The sequence below is a fragment of the Callospermophilus lateralis genome, chromosome 9 (assembly GCF_048772815.1).
Source record: "Callospermophilus lateralis isolate mCalLat2 chromosome 9, mCalLat2.hap1, whole genome shotgun sequence".
Lineage (NCBI taxonomy): Eukaryota > Metazoa > Chordata > Mammalia > Rodentia > Sciuridae > Callospermophilus > Callospermophilus lateralis.
In genome coordinates, this window is record NC_135313.1 from 94,024,200 (window position 1) to 94,049,375 (window position 25,176).

At 52.3% G+C, this 25,176-nt stretch overlaps 1 protein-coding gene across 1 annotated transcript in view; it reads left to right on the forward strand.

Moving 5' to 3' along the window:
• The window catches only part of Hs6st1 (heparan sulfate 6-O-sulfotransferase 1), a 47,393-nt gene extending 22,945 nt beyond the window's left edge, over positions 1-24,448 (forward strand). Inside the window, exon 2 of the mRNA XM_076866183.2 lies at positions 21,491-24,448. Within this exon, the coding sequence (XP_076722298.1) occupies positions 21,491-22,199 (709 nt within the window). The 3' untranslated portion in view covers positions 22,200-24,448. The remainder of the gene's footprint in view (positions 1-21,490) is intronic.
• Positions 24,449-25,176: the final 728 nt, after the last annotated feature.

Genomic DNA, 25,176 nt, shown 5'->3' on the forward strand with positions numbered 1-25,176 from the left:
TGATTTCTCAGGGATCCCTGCGCACAAGGATCAGCATCTAGAAACTCCCAGCATCAGCTGGGCATGGTGGCACATGCCTGTAATCCTAGCAGCTCATGTGGCGGAGACAGGAGGATCGTGAAACTGCCAGGGTCTTAGGCTATAATAGACCAACTGCTCCTGTCCTACGCACCACACAGGGTCATTGTGGCCATCCAGCAGCACTGTTCACAGGTCTGCAGGCTCCGTGAGCCTGTGCCTCCCTGCTTCCATGGTCAAGTGTAAGCCCCTTTCCCACACCGCAGCTGGCACTACTATCATCAGAAGCCCAGGTCTTACAGGTGTGAGCCTCTGCTGGCAGGAAGGGGCCCTCAAGTCCCTGGAGGGGTGGTGGCCACAGTCTCTTGGCTAAGCCTCCAGACCCAACTTAGACCACATTATTTATTCCCCTTTGTGGTAAATTTTGCAAATATATTTTCTCACCTCCTCATGGATACACTGGAGCCCCAGGCCAGGGCTAGTCATGGGATGCAAAAAAGGTGCATGCAGGAGGATGCGGCAGGACCTCTGCATTGTCCTCTTGGTATTCTTGATACCGTGTTTCATAAATGTGGAGCATTTGTCTTCTGGGTACTTCCTGTGGTCCCAGCTGTTTTGTGGATCCCAGGTCCTTCACTGCTTCCTTCTACCTGGAGAGGCCCCGCCCCTCGGGGTGGGAGGAGCCGTGGCTCTGGAAGCCGCTCTGCAGGCCTCCTTCCTGACCTCCCCTGCTGCTGCTGTTCTGGCTGTGCCGGGCTCCACCCAGGGTTTGTGCAAGTGCTCCTTAGGTGGAGACAGTCACTGTCACTGTTTGCTCTCAGTTTTATGGAGTGGCTGTTGTGATCACTAGTGGGTCAGCTTCTTTCGAAGCCTCAAAGCCTTAGCCACTCTGAGGCCTCACTCTGCCCAGGCCCTATGGGACCAGGCTAGCAGGGAGACAGGCAAGGAGAGGAAAACAGCATGGTACTGCCTGAAGTGCCCCTGGCCTGGGAGTGGGAGGTGCCTGCGGGCAGCACTCCTTGGCAAGGGCATGAGGTCCGTGGTGGGGTACTTAGATGCCTAGTACTGTGAGTGCAGAATTGGGCTCTCGGGAAGGAAAACTGAGCCAGGGAGCAACTCGATCAGACCCAGAGACAGAAATCACACAAGCTGTGCACAGGTAGGGGCCTCTAGCCACACCAAGGACCCCGGAGTCACCTGGGAGATCTCCAGGGCCCTTTTGCAGCAGGAATAGGAGCAGACTGTAGGAGGGCCAGACAGGTGGGAGGTGGTCCCAAGGAGTCTCTGCCTGGGAGCCTGTCATGCAGAGGGGAATCATTGGCCATGCCCAACAGCAGCAGGCGTGGGGTCCCTCTTGACCCTCAAGGTGGCAGTATGAACCCTTAGAGGAGGTGGAGTTGAAGTCATGTCCAGCTAGTGGCATAGGATCAATAGACCTCAGCCCATCTCCCACTTCAGGAGTTCTGCTCAGCATGAAGGGTGTAGGGGCCTTGTGCTGTAGTTTCTTGATCTTGCTGCAGGAGGTGGACACCAGGGGTTTTTCACACTCTGTGTACTGGTCCTCCCTCTCTTATCTCAGATGCCCTCCTGTGTGAGTCAGGTCTTTTCCACTGGGAATCCATCAGCTGACAGCACCCAGCCACCCTTCCTCTTGCTCTCATGAGTCATTGCCCCCTCCCCCACCCGGGCCATGTGCCCTGGCCTGCAGCCTGAGTGCCCCAGATCAGGGGCCTGGCTCCCTGATCCAGGTGCATTTCCCCTGCTTCAGGGCATTGCAGTCCCTCCCTTGCAGTGCAGTCCCGGCCTCCTGTGCTCCCACTGCCCATTCACACTCCCCTCTGCCAGGCTTTTCCTGTGAGTCCATCAGCCCTCCTGTAGCCAGGGTACTGGAGCCCTGGCTGATGGGCTCTCTGCCTGCTCCTCCTTGGAAGCAGGACCCTGGAGCTTGTGGGTGAGGAACACATATCCTCCTCCCCTGTGAGAGACTAGCCCTGAGTTGGCTCTGTGTTCAGGCTCATGTGGGTGTCCCTGCCCCCAGTGTTCAGTCCACAGATGGGCCAGAGCCTTGGGCCCAGCTACTCTCAGGAAACCACCCTCGATCAGAGCAGGTCCAGGCCATACAACCCAGAGCCCATCCAGACCAGTGCCTGCCAGGCTCCGACCCCAGGAAAAACAAGCGTGCAGCCAGTGGGCAAGCCTGGCCAGCCAGGATGGCCCCTCATGGGTCCTCTCTCCCCATCTGCACTGAGGAGATGTCTCTAGCAGTGAGAGAACCTGGAGCAGAGAAGGGCTGGAGTCTCTGGTGGTATTGCTCAGCCCTGCCCTCTGGCCACCTCTCCCAGCTCTCCTCACTGCTGCCCTGTGCAGCTGCCACCTCCAAGACAAGCCCAGGCTTCTCCAGAGATCCAGAGCCCTTCTCCTGAGCCAGACCCTCCCCTTATAGCCACTTGGGATAGAAGAGCTTGATGTGCAAGAGTCACCTAGGCAGCAGTGGCAGAGACATACGTTCAGAGGCCCCTGTGGCCCTGCACAATGAGGGAGTTGAATGGGAGAGGAGGGCTGAGGCTCACTCGGGGATGAATGAGTGTATGCTCAGGTGGAAGAGTCTGGGCATGCAGCCAGCTTACAAGGCTCTGAACACACATCCTTGCATGGTAGAAGGCTCCAGGTGGAGCATGGCAGCAGGACCAGTGCCATGGGACAAATCTTGGAGAGACCCTGCCCCACCAGTGTGTCTTTTAAAAGCCCTGCCGTGCCAGGCAGAGCACAGCACGCACCAGGGTTCCTAGATCCACCTTGCTCCAGGCAGGCACCAGCCAGCCCTGGGAGACCCCAGCTCCCACACCAGAACTCCCTTAGGACCTACTGAGCTTGCTCGGAAGCTGGCTGCCCTGACTGACGCACCTGTGAGCTCACCTAGCACCCCAGGAGGTCCGTCACAGGAAGGACTCTGCAGAGGAGGCCACTGCTTCCTCCCACGGCTCTGGGCCTCCAGAATCTCCAGCCTTCTAAGAGCAAACCATAGCCCTAATGTCAGGCACTCTGGGACCCTGGGCAAGGGTAGAGGGTACAGGAAGTCTCCCTCTCCCATGCTGGTGGCTCCTGTTGACCCAGGAGACAGTGTGTAAAGCACCCAGACCAGTAATGCCTGCATATAGGAGGGAACTCTGTCAACAGTTGTGTCTCTAGTACCTTGGCATTTTGTCATATCAGCTTAGGCCCCCATATGCAGAAAGTTGCTGGCAGGAAGAGGAAGCATTTTTGTCCTGGTCCTGATCTGGGAAGAAATACATCTAACTCTTACCCACAGGACTATGTTTTCTCTGAGTTTTGGGGTGTTCCATTACATTAAGGGAGTTCTCTTTTATTCCTACTTTACTGAGAATTTATATTGTGAATATGTATTCAGTTTTAGCAAATGGTTCTTGTACACCTGTTGAGATCTATAATGTGTTGCTATGGTAAGTCACATATGTGTCTTTTTTCATATTAAACCATCCTTGCATACCTGGGATAATCCAACCTGGTTATCATATAGTATATGTTATATGATGTTTTAGATTTGATATGATAACTTTTGTTTGGGATTTTTTTCTTGTGGATTAAATGGATGGTAATTTTTCTTTCTTCTGTGTTTGTCTGATTTGGGTATTGGGGTTCTATTGGCCTCATAGAATAACTTGGGTAGTATTCACTCCTATACTCTATATAGAGGAATTTCCTTAAAACTGGATAATCTATCCCTTATAAATTTGGTAGAAGCTGCGTGTACACACCTGTAATCCCAGCAACTCTGGAGGCTGAGGCAGGAGGATTTCAAGTTCAAGATCAGTCTCAGCAACTTAGCAAGACCCAGTCTAAAAATAAAAAGGAATAGGGATGTAACTCAGTGGTAAAGTACCCCTGGGCTCAGTCTCTAGTGCTGCATAATTAATTGATTTTGGAAAATATAATTTGGTAGAAATAGTCTGAATTTTCTTTGTAGAAATATTCCCCTCCACTTTTATTTTGAAAAATGTCAAACCTATAAAGAAGTCGAAATACGGTTTCAAAGAAGTTGAAATAGTAGTAAAATGAGACTTTTACCTTTCACCTAGATCCACAAAATAAAACATTTTGTTTTATTTGTACTCGCTCACTTTCTACATACGTATGTGGACCTGTAGATAACAAATATGCTTACGTATATGCACACTTGTGTGTGGTTACATAGGTGTGTTTGCTTTTAGCATAAACATTTTTAAAGTAAGCTGTGGGTCTTCCCACAGCTTTTTAAACTGTTGCTTTGACCTTTCTTTGGAAATTATAGAGCTATTTATGAGTTGTACATTTGAACATTTTATGCAAATTATCTGACGGCTTTTCTCTTTTTCTGTCTCTTGCATGCTCTCCTGGTGCCTCGTCCTTCAATTGGCGAGAACAGGTAAGTCCATTACAGCTGTTTCCTCTCCTTTCCATGCTGGACCAGGCCCCACCTCATGCAGGGCACCAAGCTATGGACCTCAGAAAAACAGTGCCAGAGGTGTTTCTTGGGGAACCTGTCATGCCCACATGGCTGCTCAGTAACAGCCCTTGGCAAGCAGGAGACGTATTTCCTGATGCTTATGACAACACTCCCAGTTCTTATGAGTACACTGTGAGCTCCGACCTTGGCAGACACAAACCAGGCATGTGGTCTGGGATCTGGGATCTGGGAGTCTTCAGGTGCAGGAAGATGAGCCAGTTGGCCCATCTGCCGAAGGGGGTCTAATAATGTTGACCATAGCCGGCGTCACAGGAACAAAGCAGGGGGATGCCCGGCAGGCCTCACTCCCCCTTGGAGGCACCAACCACAAAAACACTTGATAGGACAGGGACCCTAAGTGGCCCTGTGGGCTGAGGGAGGACTCCCGAGGCAGCAGGACCAAAGGCCACTATTGAGGTGATAATTCTGCCAGTGCGTCAACCAGAGGAGGTTACCACCACCCTGTGAGCAGAGCCACTGATCAACAGCACCTCAGGTGGTAGAAAGCAGAGGGGGGATGCTGATTTGGACTTGGGGTGACTTCTTTCTGAAGTGTACTGTTTGAGGCTCTGAATTTTTCTATCTAGAGTAAAATAGCCAATGCTCCAGAGAATTTGAGGCCATCTGTCCCCTGCTCCACTGTGCTTATATGGGTAGATGGTAGGGGCAGGTGTCAGCCCCATCTTCTCTGGAAAGAGGGGCAAGACCAGGAGCTTTTACCTGGGATCTTGGGAGAAGAGGTCATTTTGGAGTGTGGAGCCACACACCAGCTATGGGGTCCGCAGATTGGTCCTGGAGGAGATCCTAGGACACTCCTGTGGTCTTCAGTCAAATCCTGGCCCTCCTGACCCTCAGAAAGGCAGATCATTTGCCGCTGGGAACGCCTTGAGCCTCCCAGGCCTCCCTGACCACACCTTCTTCAGAAAGAAAATCAGATTCAATTATGGACATTACCTTTTTGTTTGATTCTTTCTTCCTTTGGCTTGAATAAAATGGGAGAAATATAGAAAAAGCAAAAGAAAAATTGACCAAGATTCCAGGCAAGGACAAGCCTCTTACCACCCAGATGGTGTTAGTGATTCTGCCCTGGCTCCCTTCTGTGCCTGGTTGGCAGAGCATTGGCCTAAGGGTGTATCTCCAAGCTTGGTGTGACTCTTGCTCATTGTGCACATAGAAGCGTGCTCCTGGGTCAGCAACTCAGTGAGGCCCTAAGCAACTTAGCAAGACTCCATCTCAAAATAAAAAAATGAAGAGGGCTGGGGATGTGGGTCAGTGGTAAAACACCCCTGGGTTCAATCCCCAGTACCAAAAAAAAAAATGTTCCTGGGTTACTGCAGATGCCCCAGAAGGGCTGTGCCTCCCAGTTGCCATGGAATTGCCAGGCTTAGCATGCCCTTGACCCCTTGCTTATTAGCCCCTGAGCACTTTGGAACCTGGCAAGGACAGTCTCCAACAAGCTGCAGAGTACTGCGTGGTCCCTTTGTCCATGGTTATGCTGGGTAGGGTCTATGCCTGACACACACCTGCTGAGAGATCTGCCTAATCGTGGGCCTCAGGATCAGGTGGAGACTGGCCACCAAGAACCAATATATTACATACCCTGGCAGAGCCTCAGCCAACCTCACAGTCTTCACATCCCCCCTTGGGCCTGGGTAGCTATGCCGCAGTCTGGCTGGGTACAAATCACGAGCCACTCGAGCAGGAACAAACTTTATCTCTGAACTCTACCAGCACACTCCACACATGCTCCCCGGTAACTCTCCCGAACACCACCCACACGGCTCCTCCAGGAACCACCAACCGGAAATCCCTCCTCTGGCACTTCCCCAACCAATGAGAACTCTCCGGGAATCCCCAGGAGAACTCCAAAGTAGCAAGCCGAGGCAGACAGCAGGGGTCTAATATACACAGCTTAACATAACTATTATCATCTCAATGGCTTGCTGGCGTCACCTCTCAACCACTTGTTCTGGCAAAGATGCCATGTGTCATTCAGACTCTGTGGCCCTCAACATAGCTGTAGTGTAGGTGGACGTTTCAGGCTGTGGGGACATAGGGGAAGAGCAGTTTGATCCCTGGACAACAACCCTATCAGAGGCTAGGAAGCAGAAAGAGTGAGCCCCAATACTCTTAGCAGGGACAAGAAGAGATCAGGGCCCTGGAGGCAGGTCTCCCTGCTGCCTGGCTACCTAACTCCATATCCAGCAGAGGAGCAAAGCACCATCATCTTCCCCAAGAAGTGAGTGCGTGCGTTCAGACAGAAGTGACATCTCACTGTGGGTATCAGAAGCCAGAAAGTCCAAGGCAGGTGGGTGTCAAATATGAGTGAATGGCAGCCCTTTGGGGTCTTGAGGCCTAGCTGGGCTCACCTCCTTGTCAGGGTCCACTCACTGGAGCACTGCCCAGCAGTATTAGGAGCTTGGGAGTTGGGAGGGCAGAGGGACATGGTCCTCACCACCCCCCTGCTTATACTCAGCCTCCAGGCAGAACATCATTCTGACGTCCAACCAAGAGAGCCCTGCTCACTGAGAAGGCTAATGGAAAGTACCCTCAAGCTTGGCCTTGCTGGCCAGCCTTGCTGAGAGGACATGACCAGTACCTCCTCACCCAACCCTAGGCAGGGCTCCTGGGACCTCCAACCATACCTGACATCTGCCAAATGGGGACACTCACGGGCCTAGCATCCCAACCGCGCCTCCCAGTCTGCTGGGTACCTGAGTAAGGGACTTGCTGTGAGTCTGCATTAGTCATACATGGGGGCACAGCTGGGAAGTGTGTCTAGAGGGAAGGGACTTCACCTGTGCCTTTGTAGGGGGGCCCAGGTCTTGAGCACGTCCACTGAGGCACCCTCAGTGTGGGGAATAGGGAACCCTCCTAGGAACGGAGAGTGACCAGTACACAAGCTGGGGCCAGGGGGCACACCCAGCACCTCCCCCACTTACTTCCCCCTTACTACCCAAGCACAGTAGGTGCACCCTTGCAGGTATATTGACCTGACAGGAAGTCACCCACTCCCCAGGGCTATCCTGGGGCCTTGTCATGGTCTAATGAGATTATGCAGGTGAGGGGGGTTTGGGGCTTCCCCCAAGGAGGCCTGGGCCTTCTGGGGTACCTTTGAAGGGTCTGCCTGCCTTGAGGACATTTTGCCATATGATGCATCCAGATGATACCTCAGTTTCTCTGCCCGTGTGGGTGGGACTCTGCAGGGAGTGAGGGCCACTTGGTGTAACGGACCACTGTGTTTCCTCAGACTTTGCTCATTATGCAGAGACAGACAGACAGACAGAGACAAGACATACCCTTTCAGGGCATGCCCCACCTCCTCTCACTAGGCTCCCTCTCCGAATGTCTCTGCCACCTCCCAGTGGCACCACCAATTAGGGCCCAGGCTTTCAACACATGAGCTTTGGGGAAAAGTCCACATCTAAACTACAACACTAACCTATTCATAAAACAAGTGAAGATTTTCAGAAGCCCACTTTAATTACAGATGGTGTTAGGAGGGAGAAGACTGGAGGTGTATCCTACGCCCAAATTAATAAGACTGCTAGCATTGTCTTTTTTTTTTTTTTTAAACAATTGGGTATTTTGAAACAAGGATGGGAAATTTCATTTTTCCCACCGTTTTCTAACAATGTCCTGTCCTTGAAACCAGGAACTCATTTCCTCTTCTCACCCACCCATGCACCTGGGTGCCCTGCCAGGTCTAGTCACACGGTGTGAGCTCAGCCACACACACACACACACACACACACACACACACATCTCTGTCCCCCATGGGTTTTCTGGAGTGTCCTCGCCTTGCCCTTTGCCAGGACTGCTGCTCTGCATCCTCCAGGTCTCAGCTCAGAGCTCTCATTCTTGGAGGCCCTGCCTGACCAGGAGCCACAGGAGACCCTGTCCTTCCCCTGGTTCTTGCTTATCTGGTTATTTAGCAGCTGTATTCCTTGCCTTCCCTGAGGCTGCTGGGAGGAAGGAGTGTCCCCCTGTCCTGCACATACCAAGCACTCAGTGAATCCTCCTGTGAAGGGCAGACCAGAGGGGACAGGGAGCTGATCCCTGAAGTGAGTGAGGTCACACTGCTCACACCTGTCCCTTTTCCTGGCACCTGAGCAGGTTGTACTTCCTTGGGATGAGTGAGTAGATGAGTGGATTCCTCACCTTTGGATCCTTGCTGGCCGTAAAGCTCTTTAATACACATCCTTCCACCAGTCCTTATGGACCTAGGAAGTAGGTACGCTCTGGCCACCTATTTAGTAAAAACAACTAAGGGCTCAGAGGGACCAGGTGATTGTCCCCAGGCCACCCAGGAGAATCTGGCAGAGCACAGTCCCACCTGCCCATCAGTCTGATTCTGAGACCTCTTCCTTGCTCTGCTCCCTTTTATATGGCTTCTCCCTCCTCAGGACAGAGCTGATTGGAGCAGCTAGACTGTCTCAGTGCTGACCCAGGAGGGGGCAGACATGGTGATGGAGGCTCCCAGCACCCCCTTCCCACCATTACACCCCCTCCCCACCCCCCTATCCATACAGAAAGGCCCAGGCCCCCTGGGGGGCATTTGCCTAAGCTGTCACCAGGCAATAATTGGCAGGCCTGAGCTTGCACCTGGATAGGAAGATAATAGATGCCACCAGGCCTGGGGCAGGATTTAGCCTGGCGGCAGGGGGCGGGGGCAGAAACAAGGGTAATGCTGATGCTGGAGGGGCCCTCTGCTGTCTGGAGCTTTGCTGGAATACAGCATCTGCTCAAACAGCCCTTTATCCTGGCCACAACTCCCATGGGACCCAATGGCACCCCCCACACAGGGGCTCTGCCTGCACATCCTTTTCTCTGTGTATATGTGATACTGGAGTCGAACCCAGGGGCATTCAACCACTAAGCTGTATTCTCAGCCTTTTTTTTTTTTTTTAATTATTTTTTTAGTTTGAAACAGGGTCTCACTAAGTTGCCCAGGCTAGTCTTGAACTTGTGATCCTCCTGCCTTAGCTTCCCAAGTCACTGGGATTGCAGATGTGTACCACCACACTTGGTGCAAGCCTTCTCTTCGGAGGCTTTGGCTGGCTTCCATGGTCACTGTAGAGCACCATGCTTTACGATGAGACCAGGTCTTGGGAGGACCAGCACAGAGCACCTGGTATGGAGCAGTGCAGGCCCACACACCCCCGAGGCTGTGCCTGCTGAGGCTCTTTGGGCTCCACTGGAGTTTGGCAGGGAACAGAGGACATGGGTCCCCACCAGACACCTGGCCTGGGGACCCCAGAGAGGAATATCAGAGCCCAGAGAGCTTGGGCCACACATCACCCTGGCTCCAGGAAACAAGATCTCCTTCACACTAGAATCTGCCAGAGTTCACAGAAAATTCAGCAGCCGGAGCCCTGTGCAGGCATGGTCAGAAACAGTGTGCTAACACTGTGAGAGAGAAGAGAGATTTCCCCAGGAGAAGCTGGCAGTCCTGACCCCCGGCCTCCACCACCGGCCCAGATGGGCCTAATGGGGCCTTTGGCACCACCCACCCCTGTGTTCACTTGTAGTCATGCAGTACGTGCAGTTCACATCCATGTCTGAAAGCAGCAGGACCCGAGTTCAAATCAGCATCCTTGGTCTCCCTGAGCCTGGTCCTCGGAAGTGGCCCAGAATCCCAAAGCTAGTGGGCAGATAGTACATACAGTAAGTAAGTGCTTAATCAGTACAGGTTCTTTGGTATGCTCAGGTTTCCTGAAGACCAGAGATAGGTTCGCTCCCCTGGGGTGTTCAGGTGAGTGGCAGGACAGCAGTGGAGGCAATCCTGGGGGCCAGCACCAGGAGCCACTTGACCAGATACTGGGTATCTATAAAGGCCGTCCTCAGATTAGGCTACTCCAAGGTGCCTCGCAATAAGGGGCTCCATCTGTATCGTCCTTACTGGAGGAAAGTCACACTCTCTCAGGCTCAGTTCTTAATGGACAGAGAGTCACACTTCCTTAGCATGTTAGGTACTGGTGTGTCCAGGGAAAGGGGGAGGTCCTGGGGCAGGGGCTGGGCGCATGCCTGTGGATATGTGTAGGGCAGATGGCAAAGTGTATAGGGCAGATGGCAGACTATGGAGAGGGACAGATGGCAACAGATGGGAGGGAAGGTCCTAGAGTGGGGGTAGGGAAAGGTGTCTGTTGCCAGCCCAGGGCACAGAGGCCAAGGGAGGGTCACACGAAAATGCCTAAGCCATGAATTCCTGCCTTTGGGCACCCAGCTTCACATTTGGCCACAGGAGCCTGAGAAGACTTGGAGCCAGGAAGCCTGCTCCCAGCAGGAAGCCCCAGAGCACTGAGCAGGAAGGAGGATGGCTGCCTGTGGGCCTGGCTGATAGGGAGCTGAAGGGGGTGGGGGCTGCCCATCGGGCTGAGTGTCAGCCCATCTGCAGCTTGGTCCAGGCCTGTGTCCCCTGCCAGGGGAGAGCTTCCCCAGTCTGTTCTCTGGACCTACAACGTAGGGGTTAGGCCTGGGGGGCTCATTTTTATCATTTTCATCTCCAGGTCTCCCACAGTCCTGGGAGGTGATTGTAACCCCCACCCAAGCTTGGTGTGGGAGAGATGTTTCTGCAGGGGTAGAAGCTGCCTCGGAGCTTAACACAGCTGAGAGATGCCAGCCCCTTGCCAAGAGGGAGCAGAGTTCTGTGTGCCCCGGGCACCATGCACCTTCACTGAGCCAAAACCCACCCCTGCTGGCTTTTGACAGAAGGAAGGGAGAATGTGGCAGACACATACTAATGGCAGAGTGGGCACCTGTGACAGGGCTCAGCTCTCTCGAGATCGCACAGTTCCATATGTAGTGCCACTGCTGGAGGCCTCTTGGTTGTTCCATGCATGGCAGAGCCTCACATTGGAATAGCTTACACGGTGACTCCCAGGCCACCAGGTCCCTTGATGAGGGGTCTCTGGGATGCTCAGGGATGCCTTCCACAAGAGGAGGAGACCTTTAGTGAACATCAGAGTCAGAGTTTCTCCAGGGTCTCTCTTGCTCAGACCCGTAGATGCTTGGCAAGGTGACAGTGACAGGTTCACCGTGTTCCATCCTGTGAGCAGATTCTAGTGTGTTGCCCTGGGGATGCTGTCACCTTCTCCCCAGCTCATCACCATGTGGGAGGAAGCTGGAGAACCCTGTCCCCATTTTCCCTGCAGGAGCTGGGAGGTGGGCTCATAGTGTGGCACATCCAGCTATGGGCCTAGCTGTTTGCTGGAAAGGTGACCTGGAGGTGTTGCTGAGTGTGTCCAAGTAGAGACCGTGTGACAGGGAAGTAAGCCTGTCCCTGGAACTGTCTGGTCCCTTGAATATGAGAGGCCCAGGAAATAGTGGCCATTGAGATCTGTCGGACTGGGGTGGCTTGGAGCCTGGGCTTGCCGTCTGAGTTGAGCCGTCTGCTATCCCACAAGGCTTGGTCCCTCTCCAGATGGAGTTCCTAGTGGCACCGGCTTCTGTCCTGCACTCCCACCCTGGCCTGACTGCTGGTCTGTGTGGCGGAGTTGGGAGGGGGCTGGAGCAGCTGAAGAGGCCCTGAGGCAGTGGCTCACTGCAGCCTCTCCATGCATGGCAGAGCCTCACACTGGTGCACGCCCTCCTGCCTCCACGTCTCCACCCACCTGCCTTCCCAGCAGGGGGCAAAAGTGCTGATAGGACTCCACCCAGTGAGCTGGCATCTCTGTCATGAGACATCTTCCTTGTCCCCTGGTAGGGTAGGGCCATGGGGTGTGTAACCAGAGGGGAACCTGTCCAGGCCAGAGGAGGTGGCCCGCCCCAGCATCCCACAGCAGGTACTGCCCAGGGTGGGTCAAAGTCCAGGGTTGTGACCTCTGTTCCCATGCCACCCAGGACTGTCCTGATTTCCGTTTAGAGGTTTAGAGTCGTTCAGCCCTGTGCTGGCGTGTCTTCGCTGCAGGTCCGGAAGACTTCTCTGCCTGTTAACCAATTCACTGTGCTTGAAGGGAAATAGCCTGTGACTTTTGCTGACAACTAAGTTAAAAAACACTACCACCCTGGCCATAGTTTGGACATGGGTCAGCAGGGTGCCCAGGCCAGCATTGTGGACAGGCTGATGGACAAGTTTACCTGGCCTCCCAGGGGCTATCCAGATCAGCCTCTGCACAAGCCAGGTGGTGGCTCAGTAGTGAGCTGTTCTCCCCAGACAGTTAGAGCCCAGGTCCAAGTGGGCCTGGCCTCCACCCACACTGCCTGGCCAACTCTGTGGCCTGAGTTAGCTGTTGGGACCCCTTTAGGACTCACTTTCCTTGTCTGCAAAATGGGAATCAGTTTTGCCCACAGGTGTCAGTGAGTGGTCAGGATGACCAGGTAAAGCACCAGCAGTTCAGCTAAGTAAGTAATTTGGCATTATTGCCACCCTGACACCACAGGCCCTGCTGACCCAACCCCCACCACCCCTCCCCCAGAGCTCACCCTCTGATCATGCCTAGGTCTTTACTGCATTGCTCTGAGTAGATGGATCAGGTTCAGAGGCCAAAACAGGGTGGCTATAATTTCCCTCCCTTTGCAAAAGAGACTAGCAGAGGCAGGATATGCTGGGGGTTCAGCTAGGGTAACACCAGGGACCCAGGATCTTTTCTCTCACCTCCATCAGCCCCAGAAAGTGAACCTTCCACCTCATGGTTCAAGATGACTGCTGATGCTCAGCAGTTATATCCACATTGCAGCCAGCAGGAGGAAAAACAGGACAAAGAAGGATGTCTCTAAGGACATCCGGATGGCCAGACTTAGTCACACAGTCACACCTGGCTGGGAATTGGCTCCTGGGCTGCTTCCTCTTTAGGGACTTCTGTGCTGTTTCCTGAACCTATCTCTGGGGGACAGTGCACATGAGCACAGCTCTTTGTATTAGACAGTCTTCTTCCGACCATCGTAAGAATTCAGTTTACCTGGGTGGGCCAAGGAAGCCCTCCTCACTTTGTTAGAGGCAGGTGAGGCAGGGAGCAGAGTCGTGAGGCCAGCAGGGCCCCAGCTAGCCCATCCTGCTCAGGATCCGGGGTCTCCTATGTCTGGGATTTGCCCTGGCCATGCTCCCTTCCTGTAGGAAGGTCAGTGCTCCAGGGGCTACACTGAAGCTGGGACCCTCCAGGGACCCGGTGACTTTGGGCCATTCATTTGCCCCTCTGAGTGTCAGTTTCCTGTCTGCACTTGGCACCCAGATCTCACGGGTCACTGATGAGGCCTTCAAGGGCTCTGCCAGCTGCACATGCTGTCTGCTCTGGGTCTCCCAAAGCAAAGGGGGCCCTTCCTGCCTTCCCAGGAAGCTCATGGGCAAGCACTGCCCACACCTGTGCCCACACAGCACCTGATCCCTGAGGTCAGGAGGCCTGTCTCTGAACCTGAGTGTTTTGGGAAGCAGATTCAGTTAATGGACAAAGATAACCCCTGCTGTCATGCAGATGTTACCAGGAAGGGACAGTGCCCAGCAGCATTTTCCACCCTGCATTTGGAGCCGGGCTCCCCAGTTGGTGGTCTGGATTTTCCTGCAGGGACCAAGAAGAGCAACCTGCTCCTGCATACAGGTCAGGTGCAAGGAGGTGAGATGCAGGTTATGGGGCCAGTGCCCATAGCGAACCTGTTCAGCAGCGTGTTCCGGTGGCAGCTGGGAGCAGGTCATCTCCTCTGGGTTGTGCCCTTTGCCGCCTCTTCTATCTGCTGTTGAGCCCTATTAGCAGGGAAGTGACATAGCCTTACAGCCCTGGGGATCTTCCCGCTGTGGGCCCCTTCCTGCTACAGAAAGGGGGAGGAAGTAGCTGGACCCACAAGGCTTCCACCTCGTAGCGGGACTCTGAGCCAAAAATCAGACTTCCATTTTTCTTTTCCTTCTCCCCCTCCCCTGCAGATTAAACACAGGGGTGCTCTGTCACTAAGCTACATCCGCAGCCCTTTTTTTTGGTTTGTTTTTTAAATCTTGCGGCAGGATTTTACTGTCAGCCAGGCGTGGTGGGGCACACCTGTAATCCCAGCAGCTCAGGAGGCTGAGGCAGGAGAATCACAAGTTCCAGGCCAGCCTCAGCCACTTAGCAAGGCTCCAAGCAACTTGGCAAGACCCTGTCTCAAAACAAATGATAAAAAGGGCTGGGGAGGTAGCCCAGTGGTAAAGCACCCCTGAGTTTAATCCCTAGTACCAAGAAAAAAAAAAAAAACTTGTTATGTTTCCTGGACTGGCCTTAAATTTGAGATCCTCCTGCTTCAGCCTCCCAAGCCACTGTGATTATAGGCATGTACCACTGTGCACAGTCAGACTTAAATTTTTCTAAAGAACTAAGCAGGAACTGGGCCACTTAGTGCTGCCAGTAGCCGTTACATGAGGCCATCTCAGGACGAAGACAGCTCATACCTGGCAGGTGGGCAGCACTGATAAGGGGCTGGCCCAGGTGCCTTAAGCCCTGGATTTCCCCAACTTTGACAGTCTCCTGAATGTTGTCACTTCTAAACCTCTGAAGTCTGGTCACTTACCACAATCACTTCCCCTGCTCCGTGATGCCCATGAGCCTTGAGATGGGGAGCAGGAGAACAGTCTTGGGGAAGCAGGATACCATCATTGGTTGCTTCCAAGCACCCAGGCATTCCTAGATGACCTGGGTCTGCCCCCGGAACTACTGATACCCCTTGGAGTGTGGTTTTAAAAACCAGTCATCTGAATCTAATCCTAATGGTGTGGACTTTGTCATTGTGAAGGGTCCCCTGAGTCCGGGGAGACCAGAGTACACAGTAGATGGGGATTGTGTCAGAGCCCCTCACAGAGCATCTCCTGCCTCCCTCTGACCCTGCTAAGCCTGTCCTGGTGGAGAGAAGGCAGCAACACCTTCTCGTTGCTGAATAGAAACTAGCACCCAAGGACTCTTGGTGAACCGTGACATCAGCTTCCTCCCCGTGCCTGCTTCAGAAGTGATGCTGAGATATTTCTTTTAAAAACGGGTTTGTCATTCTGACTAAATAATAGCATTCTCACTCAAAAGAGGGGGTGAGATTCTGCTGGCACTGATAGGAAAGTGCCTCTGTTTTAGGGTCTGAGGGTAGATCTCATAGGTTATGCCCTGTTCTCGAAACGTTCCAGGTCCATCCATTCCTTGGGTGGAGCAGGAGGCACAGTCTGAGTGGCCCAAGGAGGCAGCGTGCCCTAACAAAATGCTGCATTTCCCCCCCAAAAGGGCAGTCGAAGGCAGAACTTGCAAAACTACAAAACTAGCCCTTTTGCACTGTGACACCCATCCCTTTTTTTTTTTTTTTTTTTGAGACAGGGTCTCACCAAGTTGGCCACACTGGGATACTCCTGTCCTAGCTCCCTGAGTTCTTAGGTTTATAGGCGTGCACCGCTGCACCCAGCTTACTTCAGTTATTTATATACAGACTGAACATTTGAGACCACAAGTGTTTTAGATTCCAGATTCTTTCAGATTTTGGAATGTTTGTACATATATAAGGAGAAAATTTATTTGTTTCATATGCATCTGATACACATAGCTTGGAGGTTAATTGTATAGAACATTTTTAGTGTGCCTGGGTTTTGACAGGGGTCAGATTTTTCATCTGTGGTATCATGCTGTACTCTTAGTTTCTTTCAGGTTTGGAGCATTTCAGATTTTGAATTTCCAGTTAGGGATGCTCAACATATAATTTATAGTTGCAGACAGTGCAGAAATACATAAAGAAAATGCTAAAGTCACCCATTTGAGTTGATAGATTTTCACTGAACTTTTAACTTTGCTGTAAGCTTGAAAATGTTTATAATACAGTGTTGGGGGAAAATCCCAACCTCCCAATCCTGAAGCAGCCATTGAGTAGTCCATTACCATCCTGGGTAGTGGGTTTGTTTTGTCTGTTTGTTTTTTCCCGAACATATATAATTTTTGCAAAATTGTGACCACAGTGCAGTTATCACTGCTCTGGTAGATGCAGGCATTTCTATTGTGGGCTGCAGAAGAGTCCATGGTGTGTGTTCATTCATCTTCCTCCTGTATTTCCGTGTCTCCCTGGAACACAGCACTGTAGGAAACATGCTCCAGATGTGGCATGGCCATACTTCACCCCTTCTTTCCAGGTGGAATTACTGTGCAAGGCCCTCACCAAGCCACCAACACCCTCAACTCTGGACTTTCCACATGCCTTGAGCCAGATTCATGGTCTTTTGATATTGTTCTTGCTGTGTTGCCGAGGCAGGCCTCAAACTCCTGGGCTCAAGCAGCCCTCTCACCTTAGCCACTCAGGTAGCTGCCAATACAGGTGTGTACCACTGTGTCTCCTGAGCCAGATTTAAGGTCTTGTCTCTGGTTGGAGTCCTGGGCTTCCAAGGAAGAGTCAGGAATGGTAGATGCAGGTATCATTTGTGTCAAACCAATCCTCTCGGGCAGAGGAGGGAAAATGAAGTCACCTCCAGTCACTGCTATGCTCTGTGTTTAACTAAAACCATTTTTTTTAAAACCAGTGCTGGGAATGGGATTTTTTTTTTAAACCAATGCTAGGGTCTCATGCATGCTAGGCATGACTCTAAGCTACACCACCAACCGCCCCACCCCCCATCCCTTCACTAAAACTCTTGAGACTAAGGGATCTGTGAAATAAAAGGGTTTACTGAGCTGTTTGAGATGCTACCCAGGAAAGGACCGGTCTTGGGACAAGATTCCATAGCCACCAGCAGCAAAATTCAGTAGCAGTTAGAAGTACCTCCCTGGACCTAAGAGCCAAGAGTATTGTCATAGTGAAAATTGAGGGAAGGAAGACACAAATTGTTCACATTGAACCTAGTTGGCTTTAGATAAGAGGGACAGGATTATGTTAATAAGGGAAAGTTTTGAGATAGGTGCACAGTCCATAAATAAGTCCACTTATTGCTTCTGTATTGACATTAATAGTCCCAAAGGTTTATGTGTAAATGAGGCATGGTGGTGCCTGGTCCTAAGATTTAAGTCAGGAATTTGAAAACAGTCTTGTTGGTTTGGCCCTCCTCTTTTAGCCAATTAACTAAGTTCTTTTTCTCTCTTCTTTTCTATCCTCCTCCAGCCTTTGCAATTTATGACATCTCAGAGGTTTTTGGGGGGGTTATCAGCAAAGCTGCCTGCTCTGGCCTGGGGTCATTTGGCACTGAACCCAGTTTCCCCATCACTTATAAGGTCTAGTGGTGCTAGAATCATCTTGATCCAATCCTCATTGGAGCCCTAGCAGTTTCACAACTGTCAAAAGACCAGATTGAAGCTAATTTAAACTAAACATCTCAATTAACTCGATTTATGATTCTAAAATGAAGCAGCACTTCATTCCATAAAATAGAATGAGTGATCCAATGATCTGAGCAGAGGAGGTTGGTTTTATAGAGAGAAAAGGCAGAATAAAGCAGAAACAAAGAGCAGCTTGGTCATTTTTTTTTAAATATTTATCTTTTAGGAGTAGATGGACACAACACAATGCCTTTATTTTTATGTGGTGCTGAGGATCAAACCCGAATCCGGGTCCCGCTCGTGCTAGGCAAGCGCTCTACCACTGAGCCACAATCCTCGCCCCAGCAGTTGGTCATTTTAAAGTTACTTTCCTAGTAAGGTGGGGGCAGGGAGACAGACTAATGAAGGGGAAATAACTGACTGGTTAATATCAGGTTAGGTTTTTTTTTTTTTTTTTTTTTGGTAAGGATTAATTAAGGCCAAGAGAACTTTTGTTATCCTGCCCATTGAAACTGGCCTGTTGGGGAAATTTGTTTGTTGCTGTCTCCTGATTTCTCCAAATCATCAGCTAAGTTTGACAACTAAGCTTGTGTTTGGTGATAGGGAATTTTAGCATGAGTCACTCCATTTTGGTTTTTAGTGTGGTCCATTGGGCCGGTGTAGGAGTCTTGTCCAAAACAGCCACCTCCTACAATTCTTATTTAACAGACTCAAGAAGAAAACGTCCTCCTTACCCACCAGGATCTTACATGATTGTAGGGCACTTTAAACCAGTGCCCACAAAAATGTCAGAACAGCTGAAGGTCAGAGAATGCATTAGAACAGCCATAATTAAATGCCAGAGTGCACGATCCCAGCGATAAATCCCATGGGCTGTCAGGAGAAGCTGCTTTCCACACAGATGAGAAATACTCCACAGGGCAGAAGTTCTCTGAGGTCTCATGCTTTATCTTTGAATTCCGTGTGAATTTTACATTCTGGGCCATTACCCATTTGAGCTTATTTTTCTATAAAGTACGCAAGACCCTCCTTAGCCTGGCTTTGCCTGAGCCTCCGGCCTCCACTGCACCTCCTTGTTGAGACAAGGCCACGCCCCTACTGTAAGGCTTCCTCTGGGAAGCCCCCCTGTCCCCCCACATTCGAGATTGGTGCCCACAGCCCCAGGGATCGCCACCTCCCTTTCTCTTCTGGTCCTACTCCACCCAAACCAGAGCACTTGGAAATGGTACTGGAAAGCCAACATACCCCACCTCTCAGCCTTGGGACACTTCCCTGTGGAACAGGAGAAATGCCTGCCCTCCCGCAGACACCCAAGTACTGGCTGCTGTCATTAAGGGCCAGAGGCATTGCTACTTCGTGTCCTTTGTCAAGCATTAGTGTGGAGGTTTAGAACCTGCCTTCCCACAGGCCACCTAGGCACCAGGACAGGGGCTACTACTCCACCCCATGTCATCCCCACAATGTATCCAATCCCAGAACCCACTGGCCAACAGTCCACCAGTTCCCATGGGACAACAGTGAGCTGCCCAGATATGAATTCATGGCCAACCAAAGGGTTGGAGGCCAAATACTGACAGCACAGCCATTTCCGCTTCCCAATGTTCCTGGCTCCTCCTATGCAGCCCACCTAGGCCCATCCTGCCCTGTGGCCAAGGCCAGCTAGCCCTCAGACTGATGTGGGCACTTGGCACTCTCAGTAGTCTCTCCCCCATTGCCCTGGGGAGCATGAACTGTCCCAGAATTACCAGGACTGGCTGGCACATACAGGCCTAGGGATAATATACCCACAACTGTAGAGGTGCTGCCCACAGCCCATCCTGTCACAGGTTAGAGGGTGGTTATAAGCAGCCAGAGTTGCAAGGGAGGCTCAAAGGAAAAAGTATAGGCAGGGCCACCTCTTTACCCTTGGGTGACCAATACACGCCCCACTGCAGGGTGACTGCTGAGAGTCCAGAAGGGCACACAGTAGGCATCCACACACCTGCAGTGGAGGTCAGTGGGCTGTGGGTACTATGTAGGGGAGGACCACTGTGCTCATAGAAGGTTCCAGGGGCCTGTCGCCCTGAAAGAGCATAATTTGCTACTGAACAGGTTCCCCTGATCCCCTCCATCTGGGTTAGCAGTAGTGAAGTCCCTGGGGTCAGAGCTGTTCCTGTTTTCATCCCCAAGTCCCTCTGGATGACGAGACCAACCACCAGCCGGATGCTCGGGCTCCGTGAGACCTGAGCTTCCTTCATGGAGAAGCCACAGAGCAGTCGGGCTCATTACTGCAGTTAGTTAACAAACCACAGGGCAGCCCCAGCTGACCTGGCAGCTGGCCACCCCCGCCATCCCGAAGTGGAGACATTCCCCCCATCACTGAAACCCACAGGAGCCTCCCCCTCCTGGCTCACTGCCGTAGTGTTGGCGTAGAAGGGACAGGGAGGTGACATGCTGGAGATGTGGAGGTGGCTGGGCACTGGAGGTGAGAGAGCGCAGCAGGAGCAAAGGTACAAAGTGGCCTGGGGAGCTGTGTGAGACCAAGGCTCTGGCTTTGGCAAGATGGCCAGTTTCCCTGTGAGGAAGCGGGAGCCTCTTGGACTGTCCTGCAGGATCTATCTTGTCTGCCTTCCTTCCCTTCTTTAAATCTTTGGTCACGACATGTTTGGTACATACAGAACTTGCATGATATACGTAAAAAAATAAATCACAATAAACACCTGTATCCCTGCTGCCCTCCTCCAGAATCAGGACATGATCAGAGCCACCATGAGCACCCCTGGTGCCGTGCCTGGCCTCTCCCGCCCCCAGAACACAGCAGGACTAGCTTCACACTTTTTGATAATTTTCATATATGTGTATCACTAATTTTGGGGGGGTTTTGTTTATTCTGAGAAACTTGATAAACATATATTTGGTGAAATTTTCTTGTTTTCCCTACAACGTCTTATTCTTCCAATTTGCCCATGTTGTGAACAGCTGAGTAGTATTCCTCCAGAATATGCCACCACTGATGTGCCCATGCCATAGGGTAGGTGTCTAGGGGAGTCACCAGTAATGCTGCTGTGGACAGTCTTATCCATGCCTCCTGCTGCACATGACAAGATTTCTGTGGGATGTTTGCCCCCGGAGAGGAATGGAGGTGTCATGGGGTGTGTGCATGCTGAGCTTTTCGGTGAAGACCCTAAACACCTGTCCCCGTTCACACCCCACAAGCAGCTGCTGGGAGTTAGCTTAGCCCTACATTCATGCCCAGCTATTTATTGTCAGATTTTTCCTTCTTGTCACTCAAATGCCATCTCATAATGGCTTATCTCGTGGCTATCTCATGATGGTCACTGCCTCAGTGACCAATGCAGTGGAGCATTTTTCCACGGGCTTTTTTAACCAGTTTCCTCCTTGCAGCTCCCAGACACAGGAGCACTGTCACTCTTCTTGTTAAAAGTGGAGTTAAGAAGCGGGGTTCGGAAGAAAAAGGCAAGGAGCATCAGACGCCACTAAAACTAAGTATGAGGATAGTCAGGAGCTCCTGGGAACAACCCCCAGCCTACAGCCTAGCCACCGAGGTCAGGCATTGCAGGACACCCCTTGGTGGTCCCACCTGGTACCTTTGTTCCCCGGATGGGTTCCTTCACATCTCAGACTCCAGGGATTTCCCATTCAGAAATGGCATTCTGATGGCTAAATGCAGCAGTTAGGGACGAAGTTACTTGCTCCGTAGTCCTGCAGTGGACACCCATAGAGTCACAGCTCCAGCCTCCTCCCCTCCCACCTCATCACCCGTCTGACCTTAACTCCTCTCCTGGTCTCCTCCTTGCAGGAAGTTCTACTACATCACCCTGCTACGAGACCCCGTGTCGCGCTACCTGAGTGAGTGGCGGCACGTGCAGCGTGGGGCCACGTGGAAGACATCGCTGCACATGTGTGATGGGCGCACGCCCACGCCGGAGGAGCTGCCACCTTGCTACGAGGGCACGGACTGGTCGGGCTGCACGCTGCAGGAGTTCATGGACTGCCCGTACAACCTGGCCAACAACCGCCAGGTGCGCATGCTGGCGGACCTGAGCCTGGTGGGCTGCTACAACCTGTCCTTCATCCCCGAGGGCAAGCGGGCCCAGCTGCTGCTGGAGAGCGCAAAGAAGAACCTGCGCGGCATGGCCTTCTTCGGCCTGACCGAGTTCCAGCGCAAGACCCAGTACCTGTTCGAGCGGACGTTCAACCTCAAGTTCATCCGGCCCTTCATGCAGTACAACAGCACGCGGGCGGGCGGCGTGGAGGTGGACGAGGACACCATCCGGCGCATCGAAGAGCTCAACGACCTCGACATGCAGCTCTATGACTATGCCAAGGACCTTTTCCAGCAGCGCTACCAGTACAAGCGGCAGCTGGAGCGCCGGGAACAGCGCCTCAAGAGCCGCGAGGAGCGCCTGTTGCATCGCGCCAAGGAGGCGCTGCCACGGGAGGACGCGGAGGAGCCAGGCCGAGTGCCCACCGAGGACTACATGAGCCACATCATCGAGAAGTGGTAGTGGTGGCGGCCGCTGGGGAGGCCTCGCAGGGGCAGGGGTGAAATGGGACGCAGACTCACACACAAAAGGGCCCACCCAAAACTGTTTAGGGGAGCATCCCAAACCCGTTTATCAGAAGGCAGATACATCCTGGGAAAAAAGGGAGTGGGGAAAGGGTGGGCCAGGCAGGGCGGGTCTTGCTGTTTGCCACAGTCTGGAGGCCTGACAACGTGTGCAGCCCTGTAGGTCAGAAGAAGGTGTGCTAGGATGTCCCAGGCATGTTGGACATGATTGGGCTTCCGGGTAGGTGGCTCTCTGCTTTCCTGACCCCCACATCACTGTCACAACAGCAGGAAGTTTGGAGAAGAGAGACATCAGAGTGAGGATGTGCCAGGAATGAGTCCCACATCAACTATGCACTCACTTGTACTCTCTTGCCCTCTGTCCAGGCCAGTAGGGTTGAGAGACCAACTCCAAGCAACCAACCTGAAGCTTTTTGGCCTCTGAGGGCCCTGATACCCCCAGGTCCTAGAAGGGTATCCCTGGGAACCCAGGCAGCTGTCTAAAGTGTCCTCAGGACCAGAACTCTAGGTTCAGCCATCCATAGCTGCTTGACGGTCAGAAGCCACCCCAGCTGCGGCAGAGGAGATTTGTGGCCTTTGGGGAGCCCACTTCTCTCTCTGGCCCATGGTCAAAATTCAGTCCAACCTGGTCTCAAGGGGTGACCACCCTGGCAGACCAGGCTCAGACAGCAAGGGCATGGGCCTTAAGAACTCTCCCGACCCCTGTTCTTTCTGACCCTCTGCCCCCAACCCCATCACTGGGGCAATTAGTCAAGGGCTCACATCCCACTGCTCCTACAACCCTGAGTATAAAAGTACAATAAGCTTCCATTTGGCTGGAAGGCGGAACCACACTGCTGCCTGAGCCGTACCCTGGGGCCATAGTAGTTCTGGATGGCCAGGATGAACCGCGTTAGATTCTGATTTTCAACTAGGGTTGGAAGGAACAGCTCTGGTACCCAGATACACAGCCCTCCCGACCCTGGCTCTCTGCACTTCCCTGCTCCTCACAAAGACTGGCCAGGCCCTGTTTCCAGCAGCCCCGCAGGCTAGCCAGTGGCCCTACTAGAAGCCATGTTGTGAACACTTGACCCGTGCCCTGTCCCCCATTCATTCTAGGAGGCGTAGGGGAGTCCTCACCTGAGTGTCAGGCACTCTGGCTCTGCAGAGGGCATGTGCGTGTGCCCAGAGGCTGCAGGCTGACCCCGAAGCAGGACAGGGACCTCTTTCCTGCCCCGGGTTTCTTTTGGCCACCCTTGCTGTCCCACCATGGAATGAAGGCATCTGTTGCCACAGGCAGGGAGCAAGGGACTTTTTGGTGTCCCAAGGCAAGATAGGCTCTAGGTGGGCATCATCCAGCCCAGAGCCACCTCCCGCGTGAGTGGCCACACTGAGGAGGTGGGCACCAAGGTGAGTCAGCAGGGTGGCTCTTTTAAAGAGAGGCCAAGCCACGTGGAAGGATCAGTTCTGATGCTTGTCTGGGGTGGGCATACTCCGAGGGAGAGGATGAGTTTGTTGGGGGAGCCTTGCAGTCTTTCACAGGCCACAGGAAGTGGGTACCCAAGTCTTAAGATGGCCTCTCCTTGGTGTGCTTCCCGTGTGCGCGGGCCTGAGTGTAGGATCTGATTTGTACATATTGGAATATGTTTTCACTTACGCCCCGCTGTCCCAACTCTCATGGAAGCATGGGTCTCTCCTCAATATCTGCTGCATTGGGAAAATAGCCCCCCTCTCAGGCCATCACCAGGCTGAGGTACCCTCAGTTCCTCGGCCATCCAACCCAGCACTTCCCACTCAGGCCACCTGCTTTGGGGGCAAAGTTTCCTTGTGCCCACAGCACCTAGATGTCCCAGGACTCAGAGGACAGAAGCCAGCAGGCAGTGAGCTAACAACTTGGTCACAAGCACCCTACAGACCTGCAGATGTCCCCTCCTGGAGGGGGAGCCAGGGACAGCAGAACTGTCCGATCAACACGTCTGAACTTTTTGGGAACTGGAACTGTTTAACTTGAACCCAGGAGCGTTTAAAAGCTTTATTTATTTATAGCTTCTTATTAAAAAAAAAAAAAAAAGTGTTGAGAAGAAATCTTTTGGTTATTCATACAAAAAAAAAAAGAGTTGATAATGGAAAGGCAAGTCATAATCATCTAATTGTTTTTGTCTAGGTTGAGAATGAATGTTAGCAGATGAAATAAACTCTGAAAAGGAAGGCTGTGTGCTGTGGTCTGTGGTGGCAGAGCGGTCCCCGGCATAGTGGCTCCCTGCTCCATGTGATTAAAATAGCATCCCTGAGTACAGGCGGTCTTGTGGGTGCAGAGGGCCCAGGGAGAGCAGTAACATGGAGTGAGAGGTGCCCAGCGTAAAAACTGTGACTGTCCTTACCACAGAGAGGAATGATGCATTAATCATTTATTACAGTGTTTGGAAAGATGACAGAAGAAGGCTGACAGGGACAGTGATGCCATTTGGTTACATTGGCAATGACCTCTTTTCAACTTTTCAACTTTTATTTGGAAAGACTTCAAAAGAATCGAACATAGACACTAGTAAGGTCTGTATTCGTTCCTTTTATGTTGCCAATAACACAACACCACAGACTGCGTGAGTTACAAAGGAATGAGGTTTAATTTGGGCTCATGGTTCCAGTCCAAGGTCAAGGGACAGCATCTGTTGATGGCCTCACATGCACAGTCCTTCCTGCCTTGTGGCACGGGGCATCACACAGCAAGAGAGGAAATCTGTGTGTCCTCTGTTGTCTCTATAAAGCCCGCAGGAGTGGAACTTAGACTCCACCCTGATTAGACTTTGTCTAATCCCACTCACCTCCAAAGGCCCCACCTGTGGCCTCTATGGTCAGATGAAGTTCCCACCCTCTGACACACAGTTGGGCTTGAGTTCAACAAAAGCAACCGTATCCAACCATAGCAAGCCTGGAGG